Below are 13656 nucleotides of genomic sequence, written 5' to 3'. Positions count from 1 at the left end.
ATGTATTCAAATAGTTAACTATCAATGCGAATGAAAAGATAATGGCTTAGTGTAAAATAATCTCCATTAATTAACACTTACTGAATAAGTTTCTACTACATTTATAAGGCCCACATTTTCTCTCCTAAATTTCCTATTTAGAAAAATTAACAGTGAATGCAAAATGGCTGCCAAACTCTTATGTACAGGGACTTAAGAATTTAATTTGTATCTCTCTTACTAGATTTAAGCAAGGTTCAGTCTTTTAGGTCTATTTAAATTTCACCATACTAGAAAGGTCTTGCTTGAGCACCCCCTCATCACTCCTTACCACTCTGTTTCCTTCGTCTTCATAGTACTCTTCAGCACCAAGCATATGATTTGCTTGTTTGTCTATTATCTGTCTGCTCCCACTGCAAAGTAAGCTCCAACAGAACAGGGCTTTGTCTGATCTCTTCATTGTGCTATCCCCAGTGTCTAGAACTATATACCGTGCACATAGTAGCATTCAATAAGTATTTGTTAAAAAAAAAATGATTAAAAGGTCATCAGCTCCAAAATCCTAAGGAAAAACTTAATTAAAGATATTTGACAACCATGAATGCCAAACTATACCAAAAGTTTTATTTTTAAATAGTATTTAAAATAAAGGCATAGTAAGTTTTCTTTTCTATCCAAAAAGACTAAATATCTTGTCAAAGAATAGCTGGGTTACTAACAGTTGTTAATTATTACTACATTATTCAGTTAATATAATTGGTTCCTGTGCATACCTTAACAAGTTTCAAAAGCTCATAGAGATCTTCAACCTCATCACCTTCACGTTCGGTATACACTCGTCCCGTATCCACACTCCTTCCTCTTATGGTACGGCGGTAGAGGGGAAGAGCCATTGCTTCTGCATACAGATCGACGGCGTGATGACCCACTGTCTGATACATGTAGCTATCCAGTTCATCTGACCCCACTGCAACATTGAAAGTGGAAATAATCAGTAAAACCGAGTGAAAAAGAAAGTGGATTTGAAAGTCCATCTGGGTTACTGCTTGGAGACTTACTACAGTATATCTCTCTGCATTAACGAAGTGAAATAAAGTGGAAGAGTGGCACATTTGTCCACAGTTGCATCCAGTTCACATCAGCTCTAGTCATCTCTACTACTAATTACAGATACATATAAATTTTTAAAACTATATACAATAAATGTTTAAAGAGAAGAGTAATATAGCCAATAAATTTTGATTAGTTTATTCAATTAAAGATTTTATTACATAAATGTTTTTCAAATCATTCAAGGTTATTTACAAAGTCATCTGGAGTTGTAGGAAAAAACCTTCCTTAACTAAGTAGCTACTTGGTTAACAAGTGACAAATATTTGTAAAAATAAATTACATGCTCTTGATATATTTTATATTTAGTACTTCAACAAGACATACAAAAATATATAAATTAAGCAGCAGTCCAAGATAGCTGCAAAAGAAGACCCTGAACTTACCTCCTTCCACAGAAATACCAAAACTACAGCTACATATGGCATAATTCCCACTGAATTCTAGCTGAATAGCTCCCTCCACAACAAGGAATAAAAGGGCCACATCAAAATGTGTGACAAAAGCAGAGACTCAATCTTGCCCAAAACCCCAGCAGTGACCCACAACAGAAAGGGATCTCACAATACTGAAACCTCTCCCTGAGGAGGGAGGGGTTTGTGCCCCACACCGGACACCCCAAAACTGTAAAACCTGCACTTGAAAGACAAGGACCCTAAAACATCTGGCTTTGAAAACCAATGAGGCACACACCCAGGGGGTCTAAGGGACTGTGGAGATTTGAGATATTCCTTTTCAGGAGCTTGTGCATAGATTCACTCCTCCCAGGACCCAGCACAAAGACAGCAGTTTGAGAGATGACTGGGTCATACGTGAAGATTTATTTGCTAATATATAATTGTCTGCTGAAGGGGCAGGGGCAAGTTGGGACTTTCTTTGGAGATGGAAGTGCTGGTAAGCAACATTTTCCCTCTCCTTCTTTCCACATTGCTAGCGCTGGTGACAAGTGCAGGTGCCTCACCTCCAATACTTTTCCCCCACGTGGCAAAAGTTATAGGCATGCCCTACCCTCAGCACTCTTTCCTTGCTAAATCCACAGGTGAGCCCCACCTCTAGCACTCTTTTCCTGCATTGCTAAATCTGTGGGCATGTCCCACCCCAGTGCTCCTCCCATACCTTGCTAAAGCCATGGGTATGTTCTGCACCCAGCACTCTTCCCCTGCATCACTAAAACCATGGACATCACCCTCAGTGCTCTCCTGCAGCCTCACTCAAGTTGGCCACCAAGCACAGTCCACACAACAGACACTCCTCGATCACTTGAACCTAGTAGCCAGAGGGGCTTCTGTTTCTAAGCCCCACAGGACTAGCTCTATGGAGGCTACCACACCTACAGCACTGAACAGATAGGAGACTGAAACTCCTCCCATCTGCTTTGCAAAAGGCCCATATGCTTGTCCTGGAGCTTCAACTTGAGGGACAGGCTTCATGTTAGTCACATACCTAAAGATTACAGAGGTGCCCTCAGAAACCACAGGCAAGAAGTTACATCTTTGAGCCCTCCCTTGGCCTTGTTACAGCTCACTGATACCTCTCAGAAAGAAGCCCAGGTTTTTGTAACTCATGCCCAAAGGACACTTTCATCAAATCTCAAAGTCTAACAGCAGAGTTTACACTTGTGGTCCCACCGAAATGTATATATTTGCATTCTTTAAAAACTGCTGCCTCAGGATCTGGCTTTCAATCCACCTGAAACTAGTTCTTAACTGAGATCACTCCCTTTGTAGCACTGATAGGTCTTGGAACACCTTTGACACTGGGGACCTAACAAGAATAAATCAGTCTACTTAGGCAATCACAAAAGTTCAAGAGACAACCAGGAGCTAAAGCAAGGTTGAACAACAAGGTTCATCTACAGAAGGCCACTCCCATCAAGACTAGAAAAGACAGCTGTTTCATTTAATATTTAGAAACAAACACAGAGAGTAAAGCAAAATGAGGAAACAGAGGAATATGTTCCAAATGAAAGAATAAGACAAAACCTCGGAAAACACCTTACTGAAATAGAGTTAAATAATTTAACTGATAAAGAGTTCAAAGTAGTATTCACAAAGATGTTCACTGAATTCAAGAGAAGAATGGATGAGCACAGTGAGAACTTCAACAATGAGGCAGAAAATATAAGAAAGTAACAAACAGAAGTCACACAGCTGAAAAATACAATAACTGAATTGAAAAAGTCACTGCAGGATTCAATAGCAGACTAAATGAAGCAGAAAAAGGATTAGTGAGCTGGCAGACAAAGCAATGGAACTCACCCAGAAAGATCAGATCAAAAAAGAAACAAAAATTAAGTGAAGATAGCTAAAGTGACCTAGGAGACAAAATAAAGAATAATAGCATTCACATTATTGGGGTCTTGGAAGGAGAAAAGAAAGAGAGAAAGAGGTAGAAAACTTACTGACGAAATAATAGCTAAAAACGTCCCTAACCTGAGGAAACAGACATACAGGTCCAGAAAGCAAACAGAATTACAAATAAGATGAATCCAGAGAGATCCATAGCAAGACCCATTATAATTAAAATACCAAAAGCTAAAGATAGAGAATATTAAAAGCAGCAAGAAAAAAACTAATAGTTACATACAAGGGAACCCCCCCACCATAAGACTATCAGCTGATTTTTCAGCAGAAACTTTGAGGGCCAGAGGGAGTATCATAATATACTCAAAGTGCTGAAAAGAAAAAAACTTCCAGCCAAGAAAAATCTACCCAGCAAAATTATCATTCAGAATTGAAAAAGAAATAAAATATTTTTCAGAAAAGAAAAGCTTAGGGAGTTTATCACCATTAAACTGGCCTTACAAGAAATTTCAAAGGGATTTCTCTAGGCTGTAAAAAAAAAAAAAAAAAAAGCATATATCTAGTAACTAGAAAACATATGAAAGTAAAAATCTAATGGATTAAAGGAAATATATTGTAAAGGTAGTGAATTAACCACTTATAAAATCAGTTTATAGGTTAAAGGACAAAAGTAGAAAAATTTACTATAATTATAATTAAGGGATATACAAAATTAAAAATGTATAATATAATATTAAAAACATAATGAGGTGCCTGGGTGGCTCAGTCGATTAAGCTGAAACTTAAGCTGAAACCTGACTTGGTTTTGGCTCAGGTCATGATCTCTCTGTTCATAGGTTCGAGCCCTGACTCCACACTGACAATGTAAAGCCTGTTTGGGATTCTCTCTCTCTGCCCCTCCGCCATTCACACTCACTCTCTCTCTCCCCCTCTCTCTCTTAAAAACAAAAAAAGAAAAAACTTTTAACACATACAGTGTGGGGGAGGGAATGTAGCTTTTAAAATGCATTCAAATTAAAGTTGTTATCTATTTAAAACAGACTGCTATATATGAAATGTTATGTATATATAAACCTCACAGCAACCAACAACCAAAAACCTATAATAGATACACAAAAGATAATGAGAAAGGAATCTAAATCCAACATCAAAAAAAAGGCATTAAACCACAAGGGAAGACAGCAAGAAAAGAAGAAAGGAACAGAAAGAAATTACAAAAAAGATAGGAAACTTAACAAATGGCAATAAGTAATATACCTGTCAATAATTAATTTCAGTGTAAATGGACCAAATTCTCCAAACAAAAGACAAAGAGTGGCTAAATGGATTAAACAAACAAACACAAGACTCAACTATATGTTGCCTAAAAGAGATTCACTTTAGCTCTAAGGACACACACAGAATAAAAGTGAAGGAACAGAAAAGATACTCCATGCAAATGGAAAAAGAAAAGTGGTACTGTTATACTTTAAAACAAAGACTATAACAAAAGACAAGGGCATTATATAATGATAAAAGCATCAATCAAAAAAGATGACATAAAATTTGTAAATATTTATGTACCCAACACAGCAGCACCTAAATATATAAATATTGCCAGATCAAATATTACCAGACCTAAAAGAAGAAATTAACAGCAATACAGTAGTAGAGAACCTTAATCATCATGTAAGTAAGAACCACTTACATCAATAAATAGATCACCCAGACAGAAAAATCAACAAAGAAACATCAGCCTTAAATGACACATCAGACCAGATGGACTTGGTAGATTTATACAGAATATCCCATCCAAAAGCAGAATACACATTCTTCTCAAGTGTTTGTGACCATTCCCCAGGATAGATCACATATTAGGCCACAAAAAAATAATAAATTTAAGAAGCCTGAAATAATAGCAATCATTTTCTCCAACCACAATGTTATGAAAACTAGAAATCAAATACAAGAAGAAAACTGGAAAATTCAGCAGTACGTGGAGATTAAACAGCATGCTATTGAACTAATGGGTCAATAAAGAAATCAAAGGCAAAGTAAAAAAGAATACCTTGAGACAAATGGAAATGGGAATACAACAATCCAACACCTATGGGATACAGTAAAAGCAGTTTTAAAGGGTAGTTCAAAGCAATGCAGGTTTACCTAAAGAAACAAGAAAAATCTCAAACAATCTACTTTAACACCTCAAGAACAAGAGAAAGAATAAACAAAGCCAAAAATTAGCAGAAATAAGGAAACAACAAAGAGTAGAGCAGAAATAAAATAGAGACTCAAAAGACAAAAGATCAATGAAATTAAGAGCTGGTTCTTGGAAATGATAAACAAAATTGACAAAGATTTTGACTAGATCCAGCAAAAAATTAAGAGGACTTCAAATAAATAAAATCAGAAATGAAAGAGGACATGCTACAACTGACACCACAGAAACACAAAGGATCATAAGAGTTACTAAAAGCAATTATATGACAACAAATTTGGCAATGTAGAAGAAATGGATAAATTTTTAGAAACATACAATCTTCCAAGACTAACTCCTTAAGAGATAGAAAATCTAAATAGACTGATTACTAGTAAGGAGATTGAATCAGTAATCAAAAATCTTCCAACAAACAAATCAAGTGGGATTTACTCCAGGGTAATAAGATGGTTCACATCTGCAAATCAATTAACATGATGCACCATATTAACAAATGAAGGATAAAAATGATATGATCACCTCAATACATGCAGAAAAAGCATTAGAAAAATTTGGCATCCATTTATAATAAAAATTCTCAACAAAGTGAGCATAGAGGGAAGTGCCTCAACACAATAAAGGCAATATATGACAAGCCCACAGCTAACATCATATTCCATAGTGAGAAGTTCAAAGCTTTTCCTCTAAGATCAGAATAAGACAATGACATTCACTCTCGTCACTTTTATTCAACATAGTACTAGAAGCTCTAGTCACAACAATGAAGCAAGAAAAAAAAAGCATCCACATTAGGAAGAAGTAAAACTGTCACTATTTGCAGATAACATGATACTTTATATAGTAACCCTACAGACTCCACCAAAAAACTATTAGAACTAATAAACAAATCCAAAAAGGCTGCAGGATATAAAATTAGTATACAGAAGTCTGTCACATTTTTATACAATGATAACAAACCACCAGAATGAGAAATTAAGAAAACAATTCCATTTACAATCGTATCAAACAGAATAAAATACCTAGGTATAAATCTAATCAAGGAGGCTAAAGGCCTGCACACTGAAAACTATAAGATACTGGTGAAAGAAATCGAAGAAGACACAAATAAATGGGAAGATATTCCATGCTCATTGATTGGAAAAATTAATTGTTAAAATGTCCATATTACCCAAAGCAATCTATAGATGCAATGCAATCTCTATCAGAGTTCCAATGGAACTTTGCACAGAACTAGACCAAATAATTCTAAAACTTGTATAGAGCCAAAAACAACCCTGAATGGACAAACCAATTTTGAGAAAGAAGAACAAAGTTGGAGGTTTCACACTCCTTGATTTCAAACTGTACTATAAAGCTATAGTAATCAAAACAGTATGGTATTTGCATAAAAACAGACAAATAGATCAGTGGAAAAGAATAGTGAGCTCACAAATAAACCCACACATATATCGTCAATTACTTTATTACAAAGGAGCTAAGAATATACATTGGGGAAACAATAGTCTCTTTCAATAAATGGTGTTCAGAAATGGGACAGCTACATGCCAAAGACTGAAACTACATCACCATTTTATACCATACACAAAAATGAACTCAAAACAGGTTGAAAACTTAAAACAAATTAGAACTCAAAATAGATGAAAGACCTGAAACCATAATAATTCTAGAAGAAAACATAGGTGGTAAGCTCTTTGACATTGGTCTTGGCACTGAGCTTTTGGATCAGACTCCAAAACCAAAAATAAACAAATGGGACTAGATCAATCTAGAAAGCTTCTACACAGCAAAGGAAACTATCAACAAAATAAAAAAGCAACCTACTGAATGGAAGAAAATATTTGTAAATCATATATCCAATAAGGGATTAATAGCCAATATAAATAAAGAACTTGAGAGCAAAAAAACCCAAACAATCCAAATAAAAATGGTCAGAGAATCTAAATACACAGTTTTCTAAAGAAGACACACAAATCACCAATAAGCACATGGAAAGATGTCAAATATTACTAATTATCAGAGAAATGTAATCAAAATCACAATGTGACATCTCATACTGGTCAGAATGGCAATTATTAAAAAGATAAAAAACAACAAGTGTTGTAGAGGATGTGGAGACAAGGGAATTCTCATACACTTTTGGTGGGAATGTAAATTAATAAGAAATTTCCAATATGGGAAACAGTATGGAGGTTACTGAAAAATTTAAAACTAGAACTACCATATGATCCAGCAATTCTACCTCTGGGTATTCATCCAAAGAAAACAAAAATGCTAATTCAAAAAAGATATATGCATCCCCACGTTCACTGTAGTATTATTTACAATAGCCAAGAAATGGAAACAATATGTGTCCATCAATGGATAAATGAATATAGAAGATGTGGCATATATACTGCCACATACAAAGGCATCACACTAAGTGGAATAAGTCAGAAAGAGACAAGTATCAAATGATTTCACTTACATGTGAAATCTAAAAAACAAAACAAATGAACAAACAAAAAAAGACAAAAACAAAATCATACTTACAGATACAGAGAACAGATTTGTGGTTTTCAGAGGGAAAGGGGGTTGAAGGAGCATGTGTGAAATGGGTGAGGGTGGTCAATCGTATGGCGATGAATGGTAAGGAGATATATCATGGTGGTCACTTTGGAGTTTAAACAAACATTGAATTATTATGTTATATACCTGAAACTAATATGTTATATACCAATTTTATCTTAATAAAGAATAATAAATAAACCATGTCTCAGGTGGACCCATGAGCTTTGTAATATACTTTTAATAAAACTGTTTATCTAAAAAAGAAAAAGAAATTCAATATTGTTAGAGCAGTTTCAAATGTGTACAGAAACATAGCTTAAGCTAGTCAGTAATACAAATCACTGGTTGTCACAAGATTCCACAAATATCAATACAGGTAAAATATTCAAAATAGATGAGTCACACCAGACTATTTTGATGATACAAACAAACTTACAAATATATTGGATCAGGCTTTTTGATGTCATATTTACTTTTGAGAAAAAAGAATCATGAAGGTACAAAATATTATTTGCAGATATTCATCATAGCATTATTTATATTAAAAATTATAGTGTATTCATAATGAAATACTTTGCAACCATTAATATAATTTTGAGGAAAAGCATTTTCTATTTTTTACTTTATTGTTGAAGTATAATTAACATACAATGTTATATTAGTTTCAATGTTATATTAGTGTACAACATATTGATGTGACAATTCTATAGACTGCTCAGTGCTTCCCACAATATAGTCACCATCTGCCACCATGCAACATTATTACAATATTATTGACTATATTTCCTATGCTACTCTACATGCCCATTTTATAAACAGAAGTCTGTATCTCTTAACCCACTTTCGCCCATTCCCCTACCCACTTTCCTTCTAGCAATCACTAGTTGTTTTCTGTATTTGTCTAGTGTTTTGTTTGTTCATTAGTTTGGTTTAGATTCCACATGTAAGTAAAATTGTATAATATTTGTCTCTCCCTGTCTGACTTATTTCACTTAGTATAATGCCCTCTAGGCCCATCCATGTTGTTGCAAATGAAGAAGGAGCATTTTCTTTTTATTTTTTCTATTTTTTAATTTTTTTTTTTTTTTTTTTTTTTTTTTTTAACATTTTTAATTTATTTTTGGGACAGAGAGAGGCAGAGCATGAACGGGGGAGGGGCAGAGAGAGAGGGAGACACAGGATCGGAAACAGGCTCCAGGCTCTGAGCCATCAGCCCAGAGCCTGACGCGGGGCTCGAACTCACGGACCGCGAGATCGTGACCTGGCTGAAGTCGGACGCTTAACCGACTGCGCCACCCAGGCGCCCCTCTATTTTTTAATTTTAATTTTAATTTTTAAAATATAATTTATTGTCGAGTTAGCTAACATACAGTGTATACAGTGTGCTCTTGGCTTCAGGAGTAGATTCCTGCGATTCATGGCTAATACACAACACCCAGTGCTCACCCTAACAAGTGTCCTCCTCAATGCCCATCACCTATTTTTCCCTCTCCCTTATCCCTCCCCCCATCAACCCTCGGTTTGTTCTCTGTATTTAAGAGTCTCTTATGGTTTGCCTCCCTCTCTGAAACTATTTTCTGCCCTCCCCTTCCCCCATGGTCTTCTGTTAAGTTTCTCAAATTCCACATATGAGTGAAAACATATGATATCGGTCATTCTCTGACTGACTTTTTTCACTCAGCATAATACCCTCCAGTTCCATCCTCGTTGTTGCAAATTGCAAGATTTCATTCTTTTTCATTGTCAAGTAGTATTCCATTGTATATATAATCCACATCTTTATTCATCCATCAGTTGATGGACATTTTGACTCTTTCCATAATTTGGCTATTGTTGACAGCACTGCTATAAACATTGGGATACATGTGCCCCTATGAATCAGCACTCCTGTACTCTCCATATAAATTCCTAGCAGTGCACTTGCTGAATCATAGGGTAATTCTATTTTTAATTTTTTGAGGAATCGACACACTATTTTCCAGAGCAGCTGCACCAGTTTGCATTCCCACCAACAGTACAAAAGAGATCCTCTTTCTCCACATCCTCGCTAACAACTGTTGTTTCCTGAGTTGTTAATTTTAGCCACTCTGACCAGTGTGAGGTGGTATCTCAATGTGGTTTTGACTTGTATTCCCCTGATGATGAGTGATACTGAGCATCCTTTCATGTGTCTGTTGGCCATCTGGATGTCTTCTTTGGAGAAGTGTCTATTCATGTCTTCTGCCTCTTTCTTTCTTTCTTTCTTTCTCTCTTTCTTTCTTTCTCTCTTTCTCTTTCTTTCTTTCTTTCTTTCTTTCTTTCTTTCTTTCTTAAATTGTTTTAATGTTTATTTATTTTTGAGAGAAAGAGAGTGTGAGTCAGGGAGGGGCACAGACAGAAGGAGACACAGAATCCAAAGCAGACTCCAGGCTCTGAGCTATCAGCACAGAGCCTAATGCGGGGCTTGAACTCATGAACCGTGAGATCACAACCTGAGCTGAAGTTGGACACTTAACCAACTGAGCCACCCAGGCACCCCTTCTTCTGCCATTTCTTCACTGGATTATTTGTTTTTTGGGTGTTGAGTTTGGTAAGTTCTTTATAGATTTTGGATATAAACCTTTTATCCAATATGTCATTTGCAAATATCTACTCCCATTCCATTGGTTGCCTTTTAGTTTTCTAAAGTATGTTCTGCAGAATAGGAATCCCATGTGATGATAATAAATACTGGATGCAGAAAGGATTCCATGGTCAAATAATTTATTAAAAACGGGATAACCATGTTAAACAGGTGTCTTTGCTGTAATTCTTCCTAGGCTAATGTGCTTTAACGTGTTTCAATAAGGGGAGAGATTATGAACTATATCTCAAATTTATGTACCCTTAAAAGACTTACATTTTATCAGGTATTTGTGATTCAAAGAATATATCTAGGAAATATTGTGATGGAATAGTAATAACACGGAATATGTTCACAATGTGTTAGTAAGTTTTAAAAAAAAAGGTTACAACACTATTTGACATATATGTATGTATGTATGTATGCATATATGCCAAGAATGTCCAATTAACCTGAGTATGAAGAGTATCCTATCAAAAGGGATGAAAAAATGATATTTTAAGGGCCCCTTCATTAATCAAAACCATCACCATATGCCATCACATTTTGGCCCACCAGATATGAACCCAACCCATACACCACACTGGCTTGCATGTACTCACATTATTACTACATACCTGTCTACTCCTAGTCAACAGTAGGAAGTAGAGATATAGCCAAAGTCACCCAAAAACCTTTCAGCCTACCCTCATCTCACACTTACCCTGGATCTTTAAATATATTAGTTTTAAAGAACACTGATACAATTGAATTAATATATTTAAAGAACTTTGAGCTTCTCAGCAAGAAACTTCCTGATGTTGGCACAATAATTAAAACATTTTACTGACTTCAAAAAACCTAGAAGACAATTTTCCTTTAAGGCTCCATTTAGTCCTAACCACAATGTAACTTGTATTAATGGAACCTATATTGCAACAATGGTATGAGATCAAATAAAACCAAAAGACTCCACTGTTGCCTGAAGCACCTCAATTAACATGCCACAAAAGTTCCTACTACAAATTTAAAGAGATGGTTTTGTGAATTTTATGACAAGTTCACATTATCCCCATTGATGGAAATAAATTCCTTTCCAGACTACGCAGTGAAAACCCAGTGCCATGAATTCACTCTAACCAATTTCATACTGGAGTCATCTCTACCAGTCTTTCCTCATTACAGTTCCTTTTACAACATGTTTGGGGAAAAAATAAGTCAATCAATGAATCATTCAATAATCACCAATTTCCTGCTGACTTTAAATCAAGATTAGCTAAATCCTCTCCATTTACCAACCCACAGCCATCTACTCTCTTCCCCTACAGTTTCAGCTGATTTTTTTTTCCCAGCTTTTACTTCATAATATTTTAATTCCATTTACTGTTGAATTTTTCTAGCAATATTCTAAGTAAATGTCTCCATACCATTCTGAAGTATAATTTAGAGATACACTTTATCATCTTATCCACCCTGCCAGTGAACCATGAACACATGGAAGATTATACATCAACGATTCAATAAAATGTAACTATACTAATTCACGTAGAGAAGTTTAAAACAAGATAGAAACTCCAGGTAGAAAAATCATATCATTATATATATTATATAAATTTCTGTTTTTTAAATACCAAGACCTCTCAGATAGAAAGCTTAAAAAACCCACTTGCCTGCTTAGCCAGAAGGAATAAGGGAAGTTTTTTTTCCCTTTAGTAACAGAACATAAGGCTGCAACAAAAGTCTGCTTCTTCTTTTATAATATAGAAGTTACAATACAGTTTCCATTCAAGCTTAGTCAAAGAGTTTTCTCTGTATTATTTAAAGTCAGAAAAAGGAGGTCATTTCCAAGCATCCTTAAATGCTGTTATATTATTCATCATTGAAACCCTAGTGCAAAATCCTAGACTGTGTGTTTACCCTTGATCCTTTACAAGACCTGTTTTCTATTTCTTCCTATAAAATATTTCAAATCTCTACCTTCCCACTTCACTTCCAGCACTACTTGGGTCTTAAGTGTGAAATAAAGAAAATTCAGATATCTGACTGAAATAACTGCTTGATATTCCAGGCCTAATTCTAGTTAGTTCATTATTCATCTGTCCACCAATAATTGAGTGAATGCCTACTATAGAGGCATAGAGCAGTCCCAAGTACTAAGGCGCAACTAAAGAAACATAGAAGACATAATCTCTCCTCTCAAGAATAAGCAGTCTATTTGGGGATAAAAATCAAAGACAAAATAAATAGAAAATAACTGTAAAATGATATAAAAAACAAAAATTCAACAGACTGGCAGCCTTGAGGAGGGAGGGAGGGAGGGAGGGAGTGAGGGAAGGAAGGAGAGAAGGAAGGAAAGAAGGAAAGGAGGGAGGGAGGGAGGGAGGGAAAAAAAGGGACATATTTAGCACTAGATTCAGATTCAACTAAATTTACTGGATGCTTACTTCATGCCAGGAACTCTAATTAGTGTTTTTACATATACTACTCATTTAATTCATCCTAAAATAACAATAGAGCCAAAGCATGGTCTTCAAAAAAGCTGAGTAAAGGGGATGATAAAAAGCTCTTACTAGAAGAGCCATGTGGAGTAGTATTAAATAAAGTCAGACAAGTGTAAATCGTTCCCTATTATACCTTAGCGGTTAATATCTATAATTATATGGGTATAATAGAAGAGTATAAAAGGCAAATTGGTGAATATTTTCCTTTTTTTTTAAGTTCTAATCGTAACAAAAAGTACAACTATGCATGGTGATAGATGTTAACTAATCTTATTGTGGTAATTATGTCTTAATATATACATATACCAAATCATTACATTGTACACCTATAGCTAATACAATATTATATGGCAGTTATATCTCAGTAAAAATAAAAGAAATTATCGAAGGTTGAATTGTGTCCCTCTCAAATTCTTTCCCTGAAATCCTAATATCCAT

At 35.2% G+C, this 13656-nt stretch overlaps 1 protein-coding gene across 2 annotated transcripts in view; it reads right to left on the bottom strand.

Annotated features, from left to right (window-relative positions):
* DPH6 (diphthamine biosynthesis 6) overlaps positions 1–13656 on the bottom strand; it is a 173236-nt gene that overhangs the window by 153705 nt on the left and 5875 nt on the right. For both annotated transcript variants that reach the window (XM_047863766.1, XM_047863765.1), the window contains exon 3: positions 753–946. In XM_047863766.1, the coding sequence (XP_047719722.1) occupies positions 753–946 (194 nt within the window). The remainder of the gene's footprint in view (positions 1–752; positions 947–13656) is intronic.

Source organism: Prionailurus viverrinus, chromosome B3 (assembly GCF_022837055.1).
Source record: "Prionailurus viverrinus isolate Anna chromosome B3, UM_Priviv_1.0, whole genome shotgun sequence".
Taxonomy (NCBI): Eukaryota; Metazoa; Chordata; class Mammalia; order Carnivora; family Felidae; genus Prionailurus; species Prionailurus viverrinus.
This window is presented reverse-complemented; position numbering and strand designations above follow the sequence as displayed.